At 38.4% G+C, this 27,321-nt stretch overlaps 1 protein-coding gene across 5 annotated transcripts in view; it reads left to right on the top strand.

Moving 5' to 3' along the window:
- LOC121373669 (dynein heavy chain 6, axonemal-like) overlaps window positions 1-27,321 on the top strand; it is a 133,064-nt gene that overhangs the window by 93,559 nt on the left and 12,184 nt on the right. For 2 of the 5 annotated variants that reach the window (XM_041500388.1, XM_041500393.1), the window contains exons 62-76: window positions 80-260; window positions 1,390-1,569; window positions 4,187-4,293; window positions 5,354-5,480; window positions 6,965-7,111; window positions 10,490-10,507; window positions 12,583-12,621; window positions 17,128-17,322; window positions 19,358-19,548; window positions 20,829-20,922; window positions 22,935-23,175; window positions 23,921-24,021; window positions 24,655-24,759; window positions 25,920-26,034; window positions 26,935-27,227. In XM_041500388.1, the coding sequence (XP_041356322.1) occupies window positions 80-260; window positions 1,390-1,569; window positions 4,187-4,293; window positions 5,354-5,480; window positions 6,965-7,111; window positions 10,490-10,507; window positions 12,583-12,621; window positions 17,128-17,322; window positions 19,358-19,548; window positions 20,829-20,922; window positions 22,935-23,175; window positions 23,921-24,021; window positions 24,655-24,759; window positions 25,920-26,034; window positions 26,935-27,227 (2,134 nt within the window). The remainder of the gene's footprint in view (window positions 1-79; window positions 261-1,389; window positions 1,570-4,186; window positions 4,294-5,353; window positions 5,481-6,964; window positions 7,112-10,489; window positions 10,508-12,582; window positions 12,622-17,127; window positions 17,323-19,357; window positions 19,549-20,828; window positions 20,923-22,934; window positions 23,176-23,920; window positions 24,022-24,654; window positions 24,760-25,919; window positions 26,035-26,934; window positions 27,228-27,321) is intronic. The other 3 variants (XM_041500389.1, XM_041500390.1, XM_041500392.1) reach the window with 3 other exon arrangements.

The raw sequence follows: 27,321 nt of genomic DNA, 5'->3' as shown, positions 1-27,321 counted from the left end.
CTCTAGTGGTGTTGTTAAACCAAACGTTCAAACTTTTAACTATTTAATGATTTGTCTTCTATAAACGTGTGTGTTTCAGTGACGTGGTGCGACTGGAGCGCCCCGATCTGGAGGAACAGAGAAACCAGTTGATCGTGCGAATCAACGCGGATCGCAACCAGCTCAAGTCGATAGAGGACCGGATTCTCAAGCTGATGTTCGAGTCGGAGGGAAACATCCTCGACAATGAGGAGCTCATCAACACCCTCAATGAGTCCAAGGTAAACAAGTAAACCTTTTTGCACAATCCCAGATTTTTGCACACCTCCAGATTTTCGCACAGTATCCAATTTTTGCATAATTCCCGATTTTGATAATACCCCAAAAACGTTTGTCATTACTCTTTGATGAAAAGTTTGTTTAACCTATTTTTTTAACACCTTGCAAAGTTTTCTCAAATTTATGTTCGAGTCAGATCTGCACACTTCCAGATTTTCACACATTTCCAGATTTTTGCATAATCCCGATTTGCACATTTCCCAATTTTTGCACAATCCCAGATTTTTGCACACTTTCAGATTGTTGCACATTTCGAGATTTTTGCATAATCCAGAAATGCACATTTTCAAAATTTTCGCACAATTCCCGATTTTGACAATACCCCAAAAACTTTTGTCTTTACTCTTTGATAAAAAGCTTGTTTAAGCTATTTTTCAACACCTTGCAAAGTTTTCCCAAATTGATGTTGGAGTCGGAGGGAAACATCCTTGACACTGAAAAGCTCGATAACACTGTCAGTGAGTCCAAGGTAAATGAATAAACTTTAGTCCAGTGCTGAGAGGGTCTGTCCAGAGATGAAAATCATCCACTTTTTTGCACAGTTCCAGATTTGTTTGTAATTCTGGATTTTTGTGCAGTTCAAGATTTTTGCCTGTTTCCAGCTTTTTTGCACAATACCCAACTTTCGCACAATACTAAATTTTTACACAATTTGCAATTTTTGCAACCCTCCCCAAAAAACCTGTTCCTGTCCTTGTTCTTTGATGAAAAGCTTGTTTTAACTTCCTATTGTTCAACACCCTGCAAAGTTTTAACTTTTTTTGGGAGGGGGTGAGGTTTATAGTTAGGTTCAGTATTTTCATCTGTCGATCAGTCATGTTGGTGTTTTCTCATTCTACACAGTCAAATATTTGTCACTGTCGCATGAGAAAAGTATGGTAAAAATGGGACAGTGCACATATATAAGATCTCTTTCTGCTTATGGAAAAATGTAGTGGGTTTCCTCTGAAGACTATACGTCAGAATTATCACGTTTTACAGGCACCTAGGAACGATATATGGAGTGGAGGCTTTAGTGGTGCATTGAATAAACCCAGAATATATGTGATCGTTAGTTTTCTTGTTTTGTAGGTGACGTCTGGCGTGATCAGTGAGCGTCTGGCGGAGGCGGAACAGACGGAAGTGAAGATCTCTCTGGCACGTGAGAAATACAGAACGGTGGCTGAGCGCGGTTCTGTCATGTACTTTGTTGTCGCAGACATGGGCGAGGTGGACCCCATGTACCAGTTCTCTCTCAAGTACTTCAAACAGGTGACGGCAACATTAACAATATGTTGAGATTTGTATGGGGGGGATGTTTCACATCACAGACATGGGGGAGGTGGACCCCATGTACTAGTTCTCTCTCAAGTACTTCAAACAGGTGATGGCAACATTAGCAATATGTTGAGATTTGTTAGGGGGGATGTTTCACATCACAGACATGGGGGAGGTGGACCCCATGTACCAGTTCTCTCTCAAGTACTTCAAACAGGTGACGGCAACATTAGCAATATGTTGAGATTTGTGTGTGTGTGTGTGTGTGTGTGAGGGGAGTTAATTCACATCACGGACATGGGGGAGATGGACCCCATGTACCAGTTCTCTCTCAAATACTTTAAACAGGTGACAGCAATATGTTGAGATTTGTGTGTGTGAGGGGGGTTGTTTCACACCACAGACATGGGAGAGGTGGACCCCATGTACCAGTTCTTTCTCAAGTACTTCAAACAGGTGACAGCAATATGTTGAGATTTGTGTGTGTGAGGGGGGTTGTTTCACACCACAGACATGGGCGAGGTGGACCCCATGTACCAGTTCTTTCTCAAGTACTTCAAACAGGTGACAGCAATATGTTGAGATTTGTGTGTGTGAGGGGGGTTGTTTCACACCACAGACATGGGGGAGATGGACCCCATGTACCAGTTCTTTCTCAAGTACTTCAAACAGGTGACAGCAATATGTTGAGATTTGTGTGTGTGAGGGGGGTTGTTTCACACCACAGACATGGGGGAGATGGACCCCATGTACCAGTTCTTTCTCAAATACTTCAAACAGGTGACAGCAATATGTTGAGATTTGTGTGTGTGAGGGGGGTTGTTTCACACCACAGACATGGGGGAGATGGACCCCATGTACCAGTTCTTTCTCAAGTACTTCAAACAGGTGACAGCAATATGTTGAGATTTGTGTGTGTGAGGGGAGTTGTTTCACACCACAGACATGGGGGAGATGGACCCCATGTACCAGTTCTTTCTCAAGTACTTCAAACAGGTGACAGCAATATGTTGAGATTTGTGTGTGTGAGGGGAGTTGTTTCACACCACAGACATGGGGGAGATGGACCCCATGTACCAGTTCTTTCTCAAGTACTTCAAACAGGTGACAACAAAAATATTTAAGAACTGTTTCAGAAGGACAGCAATTTTATGTACATGTAAATGACCACTATCCACAAAATAAACTTCTATTTAAGATCCCTAAAGCAACATGTGATAAATTTTGGGACAGACTTAATGATACAGATATTTAATAAATTTTAAATAATGTTAATCTATTTTATTAAAACATATTTTACTTATATCCACAATATAGTTCTGGCAAAAACAAAACGAAAACTGTGTTTTTCTGGGAAGCCGACTCTACATTTGTTTTCAATTTCTTTTAATGTTTTATTATTATTAATATGTACCAGTAGGTGAAAAGAGTAAAAATGTAGTAAAAAAATTAAGTTGAAATATATATATATATATACAGTGAAACCCCTCAAAACCAGACAGCCATGGGACCAAGGAAAACGTCCGGTTTTGAGGGGTATCCAGTTTACAGAGGTTTCAGTATTGAGGTAAACCGTTTGTTGGTTGGTATTCTCTACTGATATAGTAACTAATAAAACTGCCAAAAAACAGGTACACTTTCAAACTTTTGAATTATTTTAAGTTTATCATCAAGCGATAATTCAACATGGCGGCTTTCATGTCCAAAGTAAATACTAAAATGAAACACTGTTAACAAACAATTTTACTCTTGGTTACTCTTTATTTTGTTAAATAAACTTTGCAAAGATAAAAAAACAAAACAACAACAAAAAAGGGTTCAGACAATTGGAAAAATGAATTAAATTCCTAGTTGTTTTGCCATTCATTGCAGTAATTGTAAGACGTTCATGTAGGCTATGAAAAGGAGCTCAGTCAAATTCGTAAGTTAATCTAACTTTGTAACAATCGAGCTCAGAATAAAGGGGGTACATGCGTTTCCTCCAGTTATTTAAACATCAAAGCTGTTAATTAATCCCTTAATTGGTATGTGTCAACAGCACAACAGTGACGCTGAAGCGTGCGCACATGTAATTAGCTCTGCGTACACAATCACGTTATCAGCTGAGTGGGTATTCAAAGTATAAGCAAGGCAGTAATGATTGGCGTCGGTGTGACCGTCCAGTTTCCTGAGGTAAAATTTGCATTAAAGAAACACAATGGGACCAGATAATTTCGTCCGGTTCAGTTTAGAGGGGTTTCCAGTTTAGAGTGGTAAATTTTAGTGTTAAAAGATACGCAAATCACGGGACCGTATAAAACGTCCGGTTTTGAGGGAATCCCGGTTTACTGAGGGTCCGGTTTTGAGGTGTTTCACTATATATATATATATATATATATATATATATATATATATATATATATATATATATATATATAAAACCAAGTTACCCAACCTAATTGTTTTTGGCACATTCCTGGAAACACAATGTTAAAAAAAAACTGTTTTAGGGCTCTGCCATTGATTTGTTACATTTTTCTTCAACTGTTTATAATGCCAGTTAACCAGAGTTTGTGTTTGAAATCACTTGTGGTCATGTCTCGATTATTTTACATGTGTGTTTCTATTGCAGCTGTTTAATACGACGATCGAGACGAGCCAGAAGTCGGATGACCTGTTAGAGAGACTGAAAATACTCCTTGACGAGACCACCATGTGTATTTATAAAAATGTTGCCAGGTAAATAAACTAAACCTTTTTTAAACTATCAAAATTTTATTTTGAAAGACTGGCAAAGTTGTGATTGCTTTCATTATGCACTATCAGGTGCTTGTCCTTAGGAAGACTGCCACTCCCCTAGGAGACATGTAACAGGATGTTGCATCCCTCCAGCACTGTGTATAGGAGGACTGCCACTCCCCTAGGAGACATGTAACAGGATGTTGCATCCCTCCAGCACTGTGTATAGGAGGACTGTCACTCCCCTAGGAGACATGTAACAGGATGTTGCATCCCTCCAGCACTGTGTATAGGAGGACTGCCACTCCCCTAGGAGACATGTAACAGGATGTTGCATCCCTCCAGCACTGTGTATAGGAGGACTGCCACTCCCCTAGGAGACATGTAACGGGATGTTGCATCCCTCCAGCACTGTGTATAGGAGGACTGTCACTCCCCTAGGAGACATGTAACAGGATGTTGCATCCCTCCAGCACTGTGTATAGGAGGACTGCCACTCCCCTAGGAGACATGTAACAGGATGTTGCATCCCTCCAGCACTGTGTATAGGAGGACTGTCACTCCCCTAGGAGACATGTAACAGGATGTTGCATCCCTCCAGCACTGTGTATAGGAGGACTGCCACTCCCCTAGGAGACATGTAACAGGATGTTGCATCCCTCCAGCACTGTGTATAGGAGGACTGTCACTCCCAAGACTAGCTTAGAAAACCCAAACTTGCATAGGATAGAGCTCAGTAGAATATATACAGCTGTGATGACATGCACTAATGTATCACTGTGAAACAGTGATGGTGTCAGGTGTTTGCGAAAGGTGAGCTGACAGACAGACAGACAGACAGAGTCACAGTGAAACACCCTCTAAACTGGACATGTAAAAAATCCAGTTTTAAGGGGTATCCGGTTTAGGGAGGGGTGAGGTTCTGTACTGATATTTAACAGTAAACCGTGAAAAATGTCTGGTTTTGAGGGAATTGTAATTTTAAAAAAAACATTCTGTGAATCGCGTTTTGAGGGGTTTTGCTGTATAAATTAATTAATTTTCTTTTCCTTTTATTCAGAGCCTTGTTCGAGAAAGACAAACTGGTTTTCTCATTCATGCTGTGCGCCGAGATTATGAAGACCGCGGACGAGATAACGCAGAACGAGTGGAATTTCTTCCTGCGCGGAGCAGCTGGAATAGACAAGGTATGTATACAGAATCATGCAGGGCCCCGTTTTACAGACCGATCAAATGGATCTTTTATATGCACCATCTTACAGACAGGACAGCACATACCACAGCCTTTTTGATATACCAGTCGTGGTGCACTGGCTGGAATGAGAAATAGTTCAAATGGGTCCACCGAGGGGAATCAATCCCAAACTGACCGCGCATCAAGCGAGCGCTTTACCACTGGGCTACGTCCCACCCCTAAGATCACCTAAGTGCATAAGGTAGTTGATGTACCAAAGGAGATTTAGCACTAGGATGGCTTTGTGGAACGGAGCCCTGGATGATGTGCTGGTTCTACCCCTAACCCCAAGTCGTGTCTGTACCAAACTTATAACCTGTACCAGCTGCATAAGGTAGTTGATGTACCAGAGGAGATTTAGCACTAGGATGGCTTTGTGGAACGGAGCCCTGGATGATGTGCTGGTTCTACCCCTAACCCCAAGTCGTGTCTGTACCAAACTTATAACCTGTACCAGCTGCATAAGGTAGTTGATGTACCAGAGGAGATTTAGCACTAGGATGGCTTTGTGGAACGGAGCCCTGGATGATGTGCTGGTTCTACCCCATACCCCAAGTCGTGTCTGTACCAAACTTATAACCTGTGCCAGCTGCAAACTGATAGAAAACCAGATTTTAAATGGTCCAGGGTCCGGGCTTATAAAACTTTTAAAAGAGTCCAGACTCGATCTCAAATGATGGCACACCCATATTAGAGTGTTTTAAAATAGTCCAGACTCGATCTCAAATGATGGCACACCCATATTAGAGTGTTTTAAAAGAGTCCAGACTTTTTCTCAAATGATGGCACACCCATATTAGAGTGTTTTAAAAGAGTCCAGACTCAATCTCAAATGATGGCACACCCATATTAGAGTGTTTTAAAAGCGTCCAGACTCAGTCTCAAATGATGGCACACCCATATTAGAGTGTTTTAAAAGCGTCCAGACTCACTCTCAAATGATGGCACACCCATATTAGAGTGTTGGGTCTGGAAAATATTTGACTCTGCATTGCAGGGTTCGAACTTAAGAAGTTGTCTCCCACAGCAATTTTTAGATGAATTGCCATGGGTGAAACTGCCCACTGATGGCAATTTTGAGCCTGCCTATGGCAATTGTTTTTTTAAAGGTTATTTTGCTATATGTAGACATATTTCAAATGTGAAAATATTAAATATTGACATATTATGTACACCAGGTGTATATATTTTTGCCATTGTTGAGGAGCTTTACCGATGGCACTTAAGTGCTGTCAGTGATGGTCTTTACCTACGGCAATTTATATCTCAACGACTGCAATTGCCGTCAATGCCATCGTTAATGCCGCCGGTGCCGTCGTTAAGTTCGAGCCCTGCATTGTGTATAGATATGGCCCTGACTATGTATTACAGTTTTGTCATTCAGATCTATGACTTAATGAAGTTGCTCAATGATTACTGAATTTTGTTTTTCATCAGATCCGACCTCCAAAGCCAGACGCGCCCTGGATGCCAGTGTCCACGTGGAACATAGCGTGCGATCTAAACGACAGTCTGCCCAGTTTCCGCGGCATCCAGAACGACCTCACAAAGACACCAGTGTGGATAAGTCTCGGGGGTGTACAGGTAATGTTAAATGTTTATTTGACTTTATTGATTTTGGGGTGCGCTTTTTGTAAAGAGACTGTCACAAGTTTGCTAATATTGTAACACGTTTTCAACTAATAGAGCCTGTTTATTCCCCTACCGGTTCAACATAAGGGGACTAGATGTTTCATCTCCATCCTTCTGTTCATCTGTCAGTCGCTGTGTCTGTCTGTCCCATATATATTGTTTTCAAGATTTGTTAAAAAAACATTAACAATGCCTCAAGCTACTGAGCTGAAATTTGGTACATAGCTTTATCATATACTGTTACAGATCATTTTTATTTCAACTTATTTTCGTGCTTATATCCAATTAAGGTTCAAGGCACACACCTCAGCTATCTGTGCTGTCTGTCCAGGACAGTGGGTTAGTTGTTAGTGAGAGAGAAGAGGGTGTAGTGGCCTTACATCTACCCATTAAGTCGTTAAAACTGGCTCTGGGGTGGGAGCTGGTATCGGGCTGCAAACCCAGTACCTACAAACCTTAGGTTAGATGGCTTAACCACGATACCACTGAGGCCCAGTGTTACACATCAAGTTTGACTTTCATAGGGATTTTTCAAGGTCAATAACTCTGTCAAACATGGATTTTATCCATTTTTGACAGAGTTTTGGTCCTTGATCATGGGAATTTATTGAAGGTCTATAACTCTGCATGTCAAAAATGGAATTTATTTGTTTGATAGAGTTATGTCCCTTGTTCATGGGAATTTATTCAAGTTCTATAACTGCATGTTGAAAATGGAATTTATTTATATATGACAGAGTTATGGCCCTTGAACTTAGGAGATACAAACCTTTGTGTGGCTCGGTAGGGGGCGTGTTTTTCTCTAGCAGGGCTCAGAATGCTTGTTAATGATTAAGAGTATATATTGCATACCTTTTTTTGATTTGGCATACCCTTTTGTGGTTTGATAGGAATGCTAGAATACAGCACAATAATATATACCAATAAGAAAACAGTAAATTGTGATGTGTCGTTGTGTGTGGAGGCTTCTTAATTATGCACATGCTTTATTTTCAATATTTATAATTTATTATTGCCATAATAAATTAATTACGCGATTCATTTTACTATGCTGTGGAGTGGGGGATTTTCGGAGCTTATAAAAGATCTTATGCTACTTCATATATTTTGAACCGTATGTGGTGATGGTGGGGTTTCTACTTTAGTACATGATAGCAGTCATCACCATTACTATGTGTTTGATACCTGTTGAGCTGTTGATTGGCCAGTGTGATGATGAAGTGTTGTTAAACAGATGTTTTCTTTTCAACTCAACCTCACCTCACGATTTCAATCTGTTTTGACCCTTTCCATCAGTTTCCTCCGACTCTGTCTTCTGAGCTGTCCACACCATAGCCTATCTGTCTCAACTTCCTCCACGGGTGCAGTCTCTGTGCATTTCCCTGCACCCACCTGGCATCCTCGTCTTCTGCCGCTAATAAAGCTGGTCTGACCCACAGCACTAACGACCGCTGGTAGTAGGGTTGCATAGTAGGTGGTTACAAGTGCCTCTTAACAATGCCAGAAGTAACTACTGAACACACTCTGAAGTGGTCAGATTAAGCCCACAGCTAAAAGCTGATGAGGAATGGCAGGTGTGTGGCACAGATAGCTTACAAGAGACAAGCACCTGTCGCAGTTGTGGAGACAAGGACTGGGATGTGGAGGTGGACAGCGAAAGAAGTTGAAAGATAGGAGGAGTTGCCAGATCAGGAAGAAATGAAATGGAATTCAAAGGAGAGAAAGGAACGGGGGGGCAGTGGGATAAAAAAAATATATAAATAAAAAAATAAAAAATAAAAATTAAATAATAAAAAAATAAAAACTTAACCCTCCCTCAAACTAATGGCATTTTCCTCCTGCTGTAGACTGGTCTAAACATCTTCTCTTTTTTTCTTTTCTTTTTATTATTCTATTAAAAGAAATTATTGATCCCCCCCCCCCGCCTTTTAAAATATTGTTTGGAAGCTGCATTTCTTCTTTACACACTTAATAAATGTGATAAAAAGCAGTATTATTTTTCCATTTGAAAAGACAAGCGAACCATAGGTGGGCCAAAACAGGGGAGGTAATTAATAATAATAATAAATTACAAGAACAAGGGAGAATAATTAATAATTGATTTATTATAGCTAAGCTTTTTTTTTTAAAGTTTTTTTTTAAAACCATATTTGCATTGAAGTGTTTTGTGATGTGCATTGTGACTAACATCAGTTAATGGGACATTCCCGAGTTTGCTGCAATTTTTAAGATGTTATCGACTAACAGAGACATTTTAACGATTGTAATTACATATCAAATATATTTTTCTGTATAACATATTAGTGGCTGTATATTAAATGTGTTTCTGGTCGTTCTAATATTTGTACTAGGTTAAATTTCATTTTATTTCCTAAAATATATTTTTTTCGTACGTACAAAATTATTTGAAAACAGGGCTTCCTACAAATATTAAGACGACCAGAAACACATTGAATATACCGACACTGATATTCTAAACAAGAAAATATATTTAATATGTACGTTTAATCGTAGAAATATGTTATTAGTCGGAAACATCTTACAATGCAGCAAACTCAGGAATGTCCCTTTAACAAATTATGTGTTATTACTAACCGAACAATTTTTATGCAAGTAATAAGTGCAGTTCGAGACTAGCACCAGCAGTATATTTTTTTTTATAATTAATGCTTGGGGAGGATTCATCATGTTCGTACTTAGATGAGCCCTTTGTTCATTTTTATTCAGACTGGCTCAAATATATTGTGTTAAGTAATCAGCCCATTAGTTACTTCTCAATAATTATTCATTCACATTTTCTCAAGTTGTTAAAAACCCACCTTCATTGTGATATTTTTAAAACTGCCCTAACAATTGGAGGGGTGGGGGGGTTGTGGTTTTGTTTTGTTTTTTACATGTGGCTTATTTAGCTACCCGCAAAGTGATACTTTTAAAAGTGCTCTAACAATTTGGGGTTATTGGTTTGTTTTGGGGTTTGTTTTTTGTTTTTTTGTTGTTGTTGTTGTTGGGGTTTTTTGGGGGAGTTGGGAGGATGAGAGGTTTGACATGGGTTTTTTTTTAGCCACCCTCACAATTATATTTTTAAAACTGCCACAATAGTTTGTAGGGTGGGGTTGTTGTTGTTGTTTTTTTTGGGGGGAGAGGGGGTATTGGATATGTGGCTTATTTTAGCCACCCCCATTGTGATATTTTCAAAACTGCCCCAACTATTTAAGCTTGTTATATGTAGCTTGTTTGAACCAATCCACATACAGGTAGCTAGAATTGCTGTAACTTTATTAATTTTGAGCTTGTTTGATGTGTTGCTTTTTTTTTTTTTTCATTACACAGGGATACTCCGAACTGCGTGTATGTACCACATAGCAGATGTATTTTATAGAATCTCTTCTAATGCCTTCTGAAAAGCCTTCCTCTCTGTTCTTTAGAATAGCCATCTCTTCCATAGCTCATTCTGTATATAGTTACAGTTACTGTAGTAATTCATACGCATCTACTGTGAATAGTATTCTACACATATAATCTCTACTCAGAGTTCAAAATGCAATGTAGATAGTTATACGAAAGAAAGAAAAAAAATGCTTTACTTTTGACAAACATTTAACAAATGTGATTTGACCATATTTGATGAAAAAGTAAAGTTTAAAAGTAAAGTTTGTTTTATTTAACAACGCCACTAGAGCACATTGATTTTTTATCTTATCATCGGCTATTGGACATCAAACATATTGTCATTCTGACACTGTTTTTTAGAGGAAACCTGCTGTCGCCACATAGGCAGCAAGGGATCTTTTATTTGCGCTTCCCACAGGCAGGATAGCACAAACCATGGCCTTTGTTGAACCAGTTATGGATCACTGGTCGGTGTAAGTGGTTTACACCTACCCATTGAGCCTTGCGGAACACTCACTCAGGGTTTGGAGTCGGTATCTGGATTAAAAATCACATGCCTCGACTGGAATCCAAACCCAATACCTACCAGCCTGTAGACCGATGGCCTAACCACGATGCCACCGAGGCCGGTTTGATGAAAATGGCATCCAGAATTGTGAATTATGTTAATCCTATCTGGTGAAAATTTTGCTTGCATTCAGTGAAAAGTGTACTTATTCTAATGAACTCTGTCTGGTGCTAGTTTTAATTTAGTCTGGAATTGGCAACAAAGAAAATCCTTGGGAGTGGCAGTCCTCTTTGTGATTATGCAAGAGGGATGAAATCTCCAGTAAAGGATCTCCTTGGGAGTGGCAGTCCTCTGTGATTATGCAAGAGGGATGAAATCTCCAGTAAAGGATCTCCTTGGGAATGGCTGTCCTCTTTGTGATTATGCAAGAGGGATGAAATCTCCAGTAAAGGATCTCCTTGGGAGTGGCTGTCCTCTTTGTGATTATGCAAGAGGGGTGAAATCTCCAGTAAAGGATCTCCTTGGGAGTGGCTGTCCTCTGTGATTATGCAAGAGGGGTGAAATCTCCAGTAAAGGATCTCCTTGGGAGTGGCTGTCCTCTTTGTGATTATGCAAGAGGGATGAAATCTCCAGTAAAGCATCTCCTTGGGAATGGCAGTCCTCTTTGTGATTATGCAAGAGGGATGAAATCTCCAGTAAAGGATCTCCTTGGGAGTGGCTGTCCTCCTATAGACAAGGCACTGGATAGAGATTCATGAAATCGTTCACTATTTTGCCAGATACACAGCACTGACCATGTGTTACGGTTTCGTCATTCAGATCAGAATCATCATACATACACTAGTCTAACCAGCAGACAAATTTAATGATAGATAATTTATATTTTCAGTGTTACATAATTTAATGAATTTTCTGTGAAGATGGTTTCTTTCAATATTTTATTTAAACTTTGTACAAAGCGAAATAAAATTAACAGTAGAATTTTTTTTTTAAATTCATAAAGGGACAGACCTTAGTTTTTAAACACTAAGGCATATTTTTCACCTAAACCCTACTTTCAACCCATAACAATGGACACTAAGTTTGGTTAATTTACAAACCTGTAACAAAGTTTGATACAATATAGTGTGACGTTGAAATACCCTCAAAAATAGGCTAAAACGCGATTCAATAATCATTACTTCTCAAAGTTTTTAAAAATATGAAAAATGCATTTTGTGGTATTAGAAACAACACCAGGATGATCAGAAACACTTCGGTTGTACGGAAATGAATAATCTAAACAATAAAATATAAGTAATGTTTGATTTTAGTGATCATAAATGGGTCTAATAATGAAAAATATGCCGTAGTGTTTAAAAACTAGTGACTGTCCCTTTAAACAATTAGAATTTGATCAGTGGAATTTTCTTAAACATTACATAAGCAATATTTACTTACGATGCAAAAAAATAAAAATAAAAATTATTACAGAAATTAATTTTATTAATTGTTTTGTTTGTTTGTTGCTTTTTTTCTTCTAAAGTTAAACCAAACAACAGGTTTACCGAACGTGTTAATTGAGGTATGGGAAGCATGTGTTCAGGTGGTCTAAATGAGTAGGTGCAAAATGTACATGTAGACATTTAAATATAAAATTTCGAGCACTGCTTCTTCTCTTGTAACTTCAAAAATGTTTGGGCCAAATTTGCAAAGCCTGTTTATGTCTCACACGCATGTAACTACATACATTTACAATGCTTGAACACCACATGCGTTTAAGAAAAACAGGCTTCGTAAATCTGGCCCTATAACTATATATCTGGGGCCTAATTCGCAAAGCTTGCTTAAATTCTCTTAAACAAGAAAACCTTTTTGCATTTCACGGTGAGACCTTCGTGCTGGGGTGTCGTTAAACATTCATTCATTCCTTCATTCATTCACGGTGAGACCACAAAGTTGCAAGAATTTAATGAATTTAGGCCACTAATATCTTAAGGCCTGCTATGTATTAAAACTACTTTGTCTAAGCTATTTATTTCATGTAATTTTATATTACATGTATATTATAAATTTGCTTTCAATGTCTTTTCATGTGTTCTTCCTCTTTATTAGCAAACCTGTTTAAAATATTTCTGTTTTAGCCATAAGACATGGAGACAAAATGGCAGATATAATCTGTTTCTGTTAATGATGTTCCCATTAAACTATAAGTATTTGTCATGAGCGAACAGACGTATTTGATTTAAATTTCTCCAAAGCATAATGTAGATATGTACACATGTACTACTCATTATTAACCATTTGATTAACAACATTCATTTTTTTAAATTTCTATTGGAAAAATTATACTAACATCATATGTTTAGGTACGTGTTAATATTATTATTATTGTTATTATTATTGCTATTTGTGTTATTTTTATTATTATTTTTTTTTTTTTTTTTTTTTTTTTTTTTTTTATTTTTTTATTATTATTATTATTATTGATTATTGATATTGTTATTGTTACTATTATTATACTTTGTTCAGCTACTCAGTATGACCAGGTAGGTATAATTGTTTAAAATCTCCACAAGCAGAATGCTGAACATGCAAGTCACATGATCACTGTATTTTGTACTGTGTCACATGATCACTATGTCTCAATGATGTGGGTTATTGTCTCACATTATGATCACTGTTAGGTTATCCGTCCTGGGTTGGGTTTCCAGCTATCCTGAGGTGGAACCCGGGACGGACATACTCAAAACCTTTGTGGTATATGAGCATGATTAAAAGTCACACACACTGTTTGGTTGGTGGCAGCATTTGTGATTAAAAAGAAAATATTCACAAAATATCAATGGGGAAAAAGTTCCTTTTAAAGGTATATTGTCACAGACCACTGACCTATTTAATGGTCTAACAAATAATTACCTGAACAAAAATAATTTGATTTTTCTCTAAATGTACTTTATTCAACCATCTTCATAACCACCATACTCCATTTATTAATGACATTTTGTAAAAATAATTGAATTATAGCAATGGTCCATAATTAAAAAAGTAAAATTGCCGAGAGGGATGACATGGATTTCACTCCCATCATGGTTCAGTTACAGTGAAGCGATAGCGAGATTTGGTTTCCAACAATTAATGTAATTTTTATTTATTATTATCCATTTTTAGAGAAATCAGTTCCTTAAATCCGTGACAGTATGCCTTTAATGTAATTATTTTGCATTTAAACATCCAAGCTGAAATGAAAAGAGTAGCAAATATGAAGTGATCCGTAACCACATGTATATGCTTAATGTCACACAAAGTAAGTAAAATGTGTTGGCAGTACTCATGGTGGGTGCTGAATATGCTCACATGTTGCAAACCCCTGATATCACCACTGTTATGACAGTGGTTCATGAGTGCGTGTCATCACAGCAGAACTTGTTATAATCAGCTCTGTCCAGTGCTAGTTGTGATTCAGTAAACTAGTCTGGGAGTGGCAGTCCTCTTTCTGGCGGTGCAAGAGGGATGAAATTTCCAATAAAGGATCTTCTCAGGAGCGGGTGTCCTATACATTTCAACTTATGTTCGTGCTTATATCCAATTAAGGTTCAAGCATACTGTCCTGGGCACACACCTCAGCTATCTGGGCTGTCTGTCCAGGACAATGGGTTAGTTGTTGGTTGGTTAGTGGTTAGTGAGAGAGAAGAGGGGGTAGTTGTCTTACACCTACCCATTGAGTCGTTAAAACTTGCTCTGGGGGGGAGCCGGTATGGAGCTGCGAACCCTGTACCTACCAGCCTAATGTCTGATGGGTTAACCACGACACCATCAAGGCTGGTTGTCCTGTAGATCAGGCACTAGATAGAGATTCATATAATTGACCACTATTTTGCCAAATGCCAATTCAACTCTGCATTGTGCAGAGATATGGCCCTGACCATGTATTACATGTTTTGTCATTCAGATTGAATAGGTTGTTAAATAAAACATTTCTTTCTGTTCAAACTGAAAGTTTAACATTTGTCATTGTTGAACACAAGTGTCACAGGTTTATAATAGATATTTATTTTGAATATGCTAATCACACTTTTCTTTCTTTCATTGTTTCACAAGTTTTCAGTCTGATTGTCTTTTATACTGTTTTTATTGACGAAATTACACTATTAGATTACACTTAAGTTGTCATTTCTCAAAAAATTTGAAATTAATTTGTATTGTCTATGGTGTTACAGACCACAGTTGATTTCATCATTAGTAGTTACTTACTATTTTTTTCTTTCTGCACTACAGTGACATTTGTTATAACTACAGTTACAGTTATTGTTACAGTTATAGTTTTCTTCCATGGCAAACAGGTGGTAAACCTGTATAAATGTCTCTCCACAAGATAATGTTATATATTACAAATTTAAGTGAACAGTAAACATATACTGGTTCTGTTTCCCAAGGATTACCACAAAATGTACAAGTCTTACAAGTGATTTCCGATATAAAATGTTGGAGACAAAAATTACCTACAACAGGTTATCTCTTATATGGGTGTGCAGGTGGTCTGACTATATACCCCAAGACACCCCAAGATGCCCCAAAACACCACCAAGACACACCAAGACACTACCAAGAAACCCCAAGACTCCATAAATATTTTTAAAAATGAATTAAAATGTACTATTTTATAAAATATTTAGTGAAAAATGAAGTAAAAGAATTAATTTTAAGCCTTTATGACAGCTAATTTCTAAGGGTGATAATCGACTATTTACCTCAAGACACCACAAGATAACCCCAAGACACCACAAGATAACCCCAAGACACCGCCTATTTACCCAAAGACACCACAAGATAACCCCAAGACACCGCCTATTTACCCAAAGACACCACAAGATAACCCCAAGACACCGCCTATTTACCCAAAGACACCACAAGATAACCCCAAGACACCGCCTATTTACCCAAAGACACCACAAGATAACCCCAAGACACCGCCTATTTACCCAAAGACATCACAAGATAACCCCAAGACACCGCCTATTTACCCAAAGACACCACAAGATAACCCCAAGACACCGCCTATTTACCCAAAGACATCACAAGATAACCCCAAGACACCGCCTATTTACCCAAAGACACCACAAGATAACCCCAAGACACCGCCTATTTACCCAAAGACACCACAAGATAACCCCAAGACACTGCCTATTTACCCAAAGACACCACAAGATAACCCCAAGACACCGCCTATTTACCCAAAGACACCACAAGATAACCCCAAGACACCGCCTATTTACCCAAAGACACCACAAGATAACCCCAAGACACCGCCTATTTACCCCAAGACACCACAAGATAACCCCAAGACACCACCTATTTACCCAAAGACACATACGATACCCCCAAAACATACACGATACCCCTTATACCCCCCAGGCTTTAAAATGTATATAATTTTTTTTTTTTTAAAGAGGTACACGTTTTCTTGCTGTTGTTGCTTTTCCACTAAATATTTTATAAAATAGTACATTTTAATTCATTTTTAAAAATATCTTGGAGTCTTGGTGGTGTTTTGGGGTATCTTGGGGGTATCTTGGGGGTATCTTGGGGTGTCTTGGGGTGTCTTGGGGTAAATAGTCAGACCCGTGTGCAGGGGTCTAAATTGTCTGCTGGATAAACGTTTTGGACCAAACCTGATCAACTGAAACTAATGTGCAAATATAAATATAAAATAATTGCCGGTTCGGCAGGATGACAGACAAAAAAAATCTCTGTGGCGATATTGACTGGCAGTATTTCGATCCCTGGTGTGTAAAAGTTTTTTTATTACCAAGTGGTCTTTGTATTGAGGTAGCATGCATTGTATAGAGTCAGGTGGTTGTTATAAACAGTGCTGTTTGTAGCAGGATTAATTACATGTCTGTTAAAAAATATTTTGTGTTAAGATTTTATTCTAATTATTTAATACGATATAAAGATTATTGTCTTTAGTTTAAAATGTTTATAATTATTATTGTTTTTTATTATTATTATTATTATTATTATTATTATTATTATTATATTATGCTTATTTGTATTTTTTTTTATTTTTTTTTATTTTTTTAAATTTCAGGTGCGAGTAAATCCAGATCAGCTTCCAACTTATGTAAAGCTCCCCCCGGAACCGAAACCCCCGGCAAAGCAACAGAAACAAGATGAATCACAGGAAGGAGAACAGGCTGACGACGGAAAGGTCAAAGGTCACTGGCAGATCAGACTTACCAGTTTCCAAAAACTTGTCTTCATCAAGGCGTTTAGTGAGGAGAAGGTTAGTCAAAATCAAGTCTTTGACAATGTAACATGAACTCACTGTATTTCAGACTGTGTTTTTGTGACTCACTATAAATTACTTGTCTTCATCAAGGCGTTTAGTGAGGAGAAGGTTAGTCGAAATCAAGTCTTTGACAATGTAACATGAACTCACTGTATTTCAGACTGTGTTTTTGTGACTCACTATAAATTACTTGTCTTCATCAAGGCGTTTAGTGAGGAGAAGGTTAGTCGAAATCAAGTCTTTGACAATGTAACATGAACTCACTGTATTTCAGACTTTGTTTTTGTGACTGACTATAAATTACTTGTCTTCATCAAAGCGTTTAGTGAGGAGAAGGTTAGTCAAAATCAAGTCTTTGACAATGTAACATGAACTCACTGTATTTCAGACTGTGTTTTTGTGACTCACTATAAATTACTTGTCTTCATCAAGGCGTTTAGTGAGGAGAAGGTTAGTCAAAATCAAGTCTTTGACAGTGTAACATGAACTCACTGTATTTCAGACTGTGTTTTTGTGACTGACTATAAATTACTTGTCTTCATCAAGGCGTTTAGTGAGGAGAAGGTTAGTCAAAATCAAGTCTTTGACAGTGTAACATGAACTCACTGTATTTCAGACTGTGTTTTTGTGACTCACTATAAATTACTGTATTTCAGACTGTGTTTTTGTGACTACCACTATTAATCACTGTATTTCAGACTGTTTGCCATCAATGACTTTATGACTAACACTATTAATTACTATATTTCAGACAGTGTTTGTCATCAATAACTACTACTATATATATCACTGTATTTCAGATTGTGTTTGCCATCAGTGACTACCACTATATATCACTGTATTTCAGACTGTTTGCCATCAATGACTACCACTATATATGACTGTATTTCAGACTGTGTTTGCCATCAATGACTACCACTATATATGACTGTATTTCAGACAGTGTTTGCCATCAATGACTACCACTATATATATATCACTGTATTTCAGACTGTGTTTGCCATCAATGACTACCACTATATATGACTGTATTTCAGACTGTGTTTGTCATCAATGACTACCACTATATATGACTGTATTTCAGACTGTGTTTTCCATCAATGACTACCACTATATATGACTGTATTTCAGACTGTGTTTGTCATCAATGACTACCACTATATATGACTGTATTTCAGACTGTGTTTGCCATCAATGACTACCACTATATATGACTGTATTTCAGACTGTGTTTTCCATCAATGACTACCACTATATATGACTGTATTTCAGACTGTGTTTGTCATCAATGACTACCACTATATATGACTGTATTTCAGACTGTGTTTGTCATCAATGACTACCACTATATATGACTGTATTTCAGACTGTGTTTTCCATCAATGACTACCACTACATATAACTGTATTTCAGACTGTTTTCCATCAATGACTGCCACTATATATAACTGTATTTCAGACAGTGTTTGCCATCAATGACTACCACTATATATCATTGTATTTCAGACAGTGTTTGCCATCAATGACTACCACTATATATGACTGTATTTCAGACTGTGTGTTTATATGACTGTATTTCAGACTGTGTTTGCCATCAATGACTACCACTATATATGACTGTATTTCAGACTGTGTTTTCCATCAATGACTACCACTATATATGACTGTATTTCAGGCAGTGTTTGCCATCAATTACTACCACTATATATGACTGTATTTCAGACTGTGTTTGTCATCAATGACTACCACTATATATAATTGTATTTCAGACAGTGTTTGCCATCAATGACTACCACTATATATAATTGTATTTCAGACAGTGTTTGCCATCAATGACTACCACTATATATAATTGTATTTCAGACTGTGTTTGCCATCAATGACTACCACTATATATAATTGTATTTCAGACTGTGTTTGCCATCAATGACTACCACTATATATAATTGTATTTCAGACAGTGTTTGCCATCAATGACTACCACTATATATGACTGTATTTCAGACTGTGTTTATATGACTGTATTTCAGACTGTGTTTGCCATCAATGACTTTGTGAAGGAGAACCTGGGCCAGCAGTTTGTCGAGTCCCCGCCGGTCGGGCTACAGGAGCTGTACCAGGACATGAACAAAGTGACACCACTCATCTTCGTGCTCAGCACGGGATCCGACCCCATGGGAGCCTTCCTCAGGTTCGCCAAGGAGATGGGATACTCGGAAAAGTACGTAGCAGTGGTTTTAGCTTGCCCATGTAAATCGCATAATCTGTGACACATTTTGCATCAAAGTGAAGGCGATAAATGTTATGCTCAAAATATGCCTTCCTCGGATTCACCAAGGAGATTGGATACTCAGAGAAGTATGTGGGAGTAGTCAGATGGTTATAGCATGTGTGTATAAATTGCATGATCTGTGATGCTACCAGTCTAGTTTGCATCAAAGTGGGGTTTTTTGTTTTGTTTTGGGGTTGGTTTTTTGTGTGTGTGTGTGGTGGGGGGTGTCAAAGTTTATTGTCCCCAGAAAGGAAATATGGTAATGCCAGGTTTGGGGGCCCTGGTATCACCACCTTACATTAATGTTATAGGATACACATTATATAGTAATACAAATAATATGTTATGATATTAAGAAACGTTACCACAAAAAGGAGAGAAGAAATAATAGAAGTAAGTAAAATAAACAAATAGAAGAAAAAAATTAATAATAATAAAACAAAAATATTAATAATACAAAATTAATAATATAAAATAACAATATAAAAAAAGAATAATAATAACAAAAAGAAGAGAATAAATTATTCAAATTTAAGACTATCCTGTCTCTGAGATGGTGCATATAAAAGATCCCTTGTTACTAATGAAAAAATGTAGCGGGTTTCCTCTCTAAGACTTAAGTTTAATGTCAAAATTACAAAATGTTTGACATCCAATAGCAGATGATTAATAAATTAATGTGCTCTAGTGTTGTCATTTAACAAAACTAAACAAGTTAAGACAGTAAACTTTGTGCCCAAAATAATCACAAGCAACTTGAAAATATGCCAACCTCAAAACTTTTCACTCAAATGTTATGCTTCAGGGTTATTTCTGGGTGAGCTGAAAATTCATTGTTAGCCCTGTGATTTTGGTATTTATTGATATAAAACCTTCTGTTTTACTCCATTTTATAAAAACATGATCTAAGTGTCTTACAGGTTTGTAGATTAACCAGAATTATAATTAATTTTCGCGGGCTGAAACTAGGGTGTGCGACTTTAAAAGTTCATATTTTATTTTGAATTATGTTTTTTTGGTTCTAAATAATAACTCTCAGTTAGACAAAGAACCAATATAAAGTGACTTATCAGATATGACGGTCCTTGACAACATTATTTTTAAGTTTATCGAGACATGAACCGAACTTACATTGCTACGGCTGGACCAATGGGATGAGGTTAAATTGTAACGAATGCAATAGAAATTTAATTGTTTGTAATTATAGTTCCTCATGTTTTCTGTTGCAGGGTTCAGTCAATATCTCTGGGTCAAGGTCAAGGCCCTGTTGCCGAGAAGTTGATTCACACGGCCATCAAAACTGGAGACTGGGTCATCCTTCAGGTAAACCACAGACACACATTCAGAAACCATTCCCGTGACAGGCGTTTTCGAAACCATAGCGGTATATGAGCACATTAAACAAGTATCTCACTCACTCACAGACACACAGTCAGAGACCGTTCCCATGACAGGCGTGTTCGAAACATTAGTGGTATATGAGCACATTAAACAAGTATCTCAGTCACTCACAGACACACAGTCAGAGACCGTTCCCATGACAGGCGTGTTCGAAACATTAGTGGTATATGAGCACGTTAAACAAGTATCTCATTCACTCACAGACACACAGTCAGAGACCGTTCCCATGACAGGCGTGTTCGAAACATTAGCGGTATATGAGCACATTAAACAAGTATCTCAGTCACTCACAGACACACAGTCAGAGACCGTTCCCATGACAGGCGTGTTCGAAACATTAGTGGTATATGAGCACATTAAACAAGTATCTCACTCACTCACAGACACACAGTCAGAGACCGTTCCCATGACAGGCATGTTCGAAACATTAGTGGTATATGAGCACATTAAACAAGTATCTCACTCACTCACAGACACACAGTCAGAGACCGTTCCCATGACAGGCGTGTTCGAAACATTAGTGGTATATGAGCACATTAAACAAGTATCTCAGTCACTCACAGACACACAGTCAGAGACCATTCCCATGACAGGCGTGTTCGAAACATTAGTGGTATATGAGCACATTAAACAAGTATCTCAGTCACTCACAGACACACAGTCAGAGACCGTTCCCTTGACAGGCGTGTTCGAAACATTAGTGGTATATGAGCACATTAAACAAGTATCTCACTCACTCACAGACACACAGTCAGAATGCATGCTCCATAATGATTACTTGGCTTTGGATATAGGTTAAGAACCACATAGATAATGAAAGAGAAAACATCATTGGGTTGCTCTGTTTAAAGAGAGGGATAGAGAAAGAAAGAGACAGACTGACCCTCAGATGTGTTCTGTAGCATCTTTCAGAATACCCATGAAAGTGATTCGGTAGCAGTCTTCAGAGATCAGCTTTCCTGGGAATATCCATCAGTTATCATATAGATATATCATCATTCGCAATATTCATCAAAGATATCATTCAGAATCTACATTAAAGATATATATCATTCTTAGAATTTACATCAAAGATATCATTCTTAGAATATACATCAAAGTTATCATATAACATTTATCAGATTAAATCAAAGTTATCCTATAACATTCTTCAGAATATCTATTAGTTATGCTATATAGCATCATTCTGAATTTTCAACAAAGTTATCCTATAGTATTCTTTGAAATAAGAATCTAGATTATCCTGTATGTTCATCAGAATATCCTTCCAAATTATCCTATAGGATTCTTCACAATATATAGTGGGTATTCTTTTGCAATCTGTAGAATATCTCCATAAAAGTAGCTCTATCCAAATACGCGTATGTAATACGCAAGTCCAGTACGCGTATGTTGAATTGTGGATAATTTAGATTATTTGCCTCAGGTGGGAACCCAGTGCCTACAACCCTCAAGTCCCTATGGCATAACCACTACACCACCGGGGCCGGTATAATTTAAAAATGATTTAACTTCTTTTTCCTCATTTTTTTCTTTTTTAAGAATGTTAGTTACATCACAAATTATTTTTCATTCATTGAATCAGTCAGTGGAGGGTGATAGGGATTTAAACTCTGCGTTAATATATTCATTGAATCAGTCAGTGGAGAGTGATAGGGATTTAAACTCCGCGTTAATATATTCATTGAATCAGTCAGTGGAGGGTGATAGGGATTTAAACTCCGCGTTAATATATTCATTGAATCAGTCAGTGGAGGGTGATAGGGATTTAAACTCCGCGTTAATATAGTCATTGAATCAGTCAGTGGAGGGTGATAGGGAATCAGTCAGTGGAGGGTGATAGGGAATCAGTCAGTGGAGGGTGATATGGATTCAGTCAGTGGAGGGTGATAGGGATTTAACCTCTGCGTTAATATATTCATTCTTCTTTCCAGAACTGCCACCTGGCTCAGTCGTGGATGCTGGCGATGGAGCGGACGGTGAAGAATCTGTCGGAGACGCCCGACGAGATCCACGACGACTACCGCCTGTTTCTCAGCTCCATGCCCGCCAAGCACTTCCCCGTGTCCGTGCTGCAGAACAGTGTCAAGGTCACCAACGAGCCGCCCAAGGGTCTGCGCGCCAACATCCGGAGAGCGCTGGGCGAACTGACACCATCGTTCTTTGAGGAGAACAGTAAGTTAGACAGATCGTTTGTCTTTATTGTAGTGTGTGGGTGGGACATAGCCCAGTGGTAAAGCGTCACATGACCTCACACTAGTGCATATTCCCCTAAGGATAGTAGTCTGGTTCAAACATCCCAACAGCCAATGTGATGGTCTCAACTTCTTCTGCTGCACACCCCTTCCTGTCCTTGTCACGTGACTGTAACTTCCTTCTTTTTCCTTCATTCTTATGGTTTGGACGTCCTGGGTTTCGTTCTTGTAATTGTCAGAGGCCTGCCGTTTAGTCTTCTGTATTTCACTAGATCTGTCTGGTGTTAAATCTCATGTGGAGCAGCAAAGACACACCACGGTCAGCCGATGGTTAAGGACCACTTGGTAAATGTCTACTAGTGTCTACTAGTGTCCATTCTATTTTGGGGGGCGGGATGTAGCCCAGTGGTACAGCATTCGCATGATGCACGGTCGGTCTGGGATCGATCCCCGTCGGTCGGCCCATTGGGCTACTTCTTGCTCCAGCCAGTGCACCACGACTGGTATATCAAAGGCTGTGGTATGTGTTATCCTGTTTGTGGGATGATGCATATAAAAGATCCCTTGCTGCTAATCGAAAAGAGTAGCCCATGAAGTGGCGACAGCGGGTTTCCTCTCTCAATATCTGTGTGGTCCTTAACCATATGTCCAACGCCATATAACCGTAAATAAAATGTGTTGAGTGCGTCGTTAAATCAAACATTTCCTTTCCTTTCTGTTTTCAGTCCTCGGTCAGGAATGGAAGAAGATGATCTTCGGAATCTGTTTCTTCCACGCCATCATCCTGGAGAGAAAGAAGTTCGGACCTCTCGGCTGGAACATCAAGGTTCGTACAGAAGTAGTTTTAAATAATTAGAATTGCACAATTCTTGCTTCAAGTCTGAAGACGAACTTGGACTCCCAACATTGTCCCCCTACCGGTTGAGCTGAATTTTTTTTGTATAGCTTTAACATGTCTGATCAGTCATCTTGTGAGTCTGATCAGTCATCTTGTGAGTCTGATCAGTCATCTTGTGGCCATTTCCACAACAACAGATTGTCGGACTTTGTGGCAACGTCCGTATTTTGCCATGACCAGCCGTCAAAATTTGCGATGGTAATCAGCAGTGCCACTACAGAAGGCTGTTCATCTGTGATGGTATTTTTATATATATATATATATATATATATATATATATATATATATATATATATATATATATATATATATATATATATATCGGGCACAGTCAATCATCAATAAATTAATGAGCTCTAGTGGTGTCGTTAAACAAAAAGCTCTTCTTTTTTTTTGCATTGCTGTTGAAAAATGTAGCACCATATGTCTAATAGGAAGTATAATTTTGAGATTAATTTTCTAGAGCTGTTTCTCAATGTTTAGCGTTTGCTTCCAAATTGAAATTTATAGAGCACCGATTGTTTGCCACTGCACAAAATGAATTTTTGTGTTTGTTTTCAGTACGAGTTCAACGACAGTGACCGGGAGTGTGCCCTCCTCAACCTGCAGATGTTTACGAAAGACGGCATCATTCCGTGGGACACTCTGTTTTACATCACTGGAGAGGTAAAATCTCACTCTGTCTATTACTCAGGGGCAGCTGCAGGACATGTCTTGGGTCAGGGGCAGCTGCAGGACATGTCTTGGGTCAGGGGCAGCTGCAGGACATGTCTTGGGAGAGGTGCAGTATAAAAAAACAAAAGAAGTCCACCAGCTGAATTCCATGTTTTATCATGCATACTCAGACCAAGCTGTTGTAGTGCACGCCTGTCATGAGCGCAGGTGTTGACTTTCACCGGCTCCTCGTTCCAGGACAGGAGATTCCAGAATACACTAATGTGTATTATATGGAGGCAGTCTTGCTTAAAAACACCAACTTCACCAAGACAACACATCTGAAGGACAGTTACAGAATATTTCTTAGGTGGGGTGCAACATTAAAAAGGACACCAGCAGTATTTCAGAGTACACTTTTGTGTATTATACCGGGGGTAATAAAAATCTTACTTAAAAACACCCATCCGACCAAGACAATACATTTGAAGGACACTTCCAGAATCTTTTTTGGGAAGCCAACAGCACTAATATGTGTTATAGGCAATCTTACTTAAAAACACCCACCCAACAAAGCTGGTAGCCAAAGACCTGACCCACTAACAACAAAACAAATAATTTATTCATGTGTTAAACGCTGGATTTTAATAGCATTCTGAAGTTTGGGGGTGTGGGTAAACCTTTTGCAATGGTTATTTTTCTTCAGAGGTGTGAAAAAAACAGTTGGCTTAGATTGGATGTGTTGTTGGGTTTTTTTTAAAAGAGATATGTAGCCAGAAACTAAGGTGTGAGACCCTAACAGAAGGAACTCGCATAGTGGACTTTTTAAACTTTTGAAGTATTAACTTTGTGGAAGTTTTATTTTTATGTGACCAACCAATAACATCATTTTGGGAAGCAATGTCATAACATGAGCTCTTAGCTCTGTGCATTGTCCTGTTTTATGTTATGCATGAACTCTTGATTAGACCTATATATTTGCGGGTAATGATGGTGTTTGGACTAACATTATGTGAACCATTGTACTTGCATTTCAGTTATTTCATCAATAAAGTTCATTGTAACACTTTTATTTTATTTTTTTGGTTAGTCATTGAGATGTAATTTTCTTTGATGATGAAATTTTCCTCTGTCATGCTGTGATTTTCATTGTAATGTAATTTTAATTTCAGATCACATACGGTGGTCGTGTGACAGACTTCCTGGACCAGCGCTGTCTGCGAACCATTCTGAAGACGTTCTTCTCGGACAAAACTCTGGAACCCGGCTACCAGTATTCTCCATCAGGTGCGGGTTTCTTCTCAACTCAATACTCTGTAAATCTGAATGACAAAACCGTATCTCTGCACAGGACTGCCACTCCCCTAAGTGATCCGTAACAGGATGTTAATGATGATTAAAGTTTGTTTTGTTTAACAACACCACTAGAGCATATTGATTAATTAATCATCAGCTATTGGATGTTAAACATTTGGTAATTATGACTTGTACTGGGCTACATTTTGTCCATTTGCAGCAAGGGATCTTTTTATATACTTTCCCACAGACAGGACAGCACATATCATGGCCTTTGATATACCATTCACTTCTAGTACATATTCTATGATGTACTTATGTGGTTAGTCAATATGAAAGTTCCACGGCAAAATAAATGCCACGGAAATTTGAAACCACCACAGTAATCGGCATGGCCTTGCCCATTACTGTGGCAATACTGGCATTCAGTCACACATTACCTGGTTTTTTGTCAAATTATACAGAGAGATTACTACACCAGTAGTGAATTAAATTTGGTCTGCAAATACCAAGTGTTTCCATGATCTATTTCTCTCAGTAAATTACTGAATTCTCCCTGTGTTTTCCTCAGGTGCGTACTACGCTCCGAAATGTGATATTTCCATATTTATTTATCTCAGTCAATTATTGTTCTCTGTGTTTTCCTCAGGTACACAGCCAGTGCACCGTGACTAATATATCAAAGATTGTGGTATGTGTTATCCTGTCTGTGGGATGGTGCCTATAAAACATCCCTTGCTGCTAATTGAAAAAGAGTAGCCCATGAAGTTGCAACAGCGGGTTTCATCTCTCAATATCTGTGTGGTCATTAACCATATGTCCGACACCATATAATTGTAAATAAAATGTGTTCAGTGCGTCATTAAATAAAACATTTCCTTTCTTCCTCAGGTACGTACTACGCCCCGGAACTGAACACCCTCCAGGAGTACAGACAGTACGTCGAGGAGCTGCCTCTCATCGACCAGCCCGAAATATTCGGCATGCACGAGAACGCCAGTCTCGCTTTCCAGATGCAGGAGACGGCGGCCATTGTGACGACGATTCTGGAAGTGCAGCCGCGGATGTCATCCGGCGGGACGGGGAAGTCTAATGATGACATCGTGTACGAACTGGCAGAGTCCATCCTGGGCAAACTGATGGACAAGTTGGACATTGATCAGGCCAACCAGGAGATGTTTGAGGTGAGACCTAAAAGATAAAACTGTGGGCCATATTTACAAAGCCTGATTTGAGAGAGAGAGAGAGAGAGTGAGAGAGTGAGTGAGTGAGTGAGTG

The sequence above is a fragment of the Gigantopelta aegis genome, chromosome 5, assembly GCF_016097555.1.
Source record: "Gigantopelta aegis isolate Gae_Host chromosome 5, Gae_host_genome, whole genome shotgun sequence".
Taxonomy (NCBI): Eukaryota; Metazoa; Mollusca; class Gastropoda; order Neomphalida; family Peltospiridae; genus Gigantopelta; species Gigantopelta aegis.
This window is presented reverse-complemented; position numbering and strand designations above follow the sequence as displayed.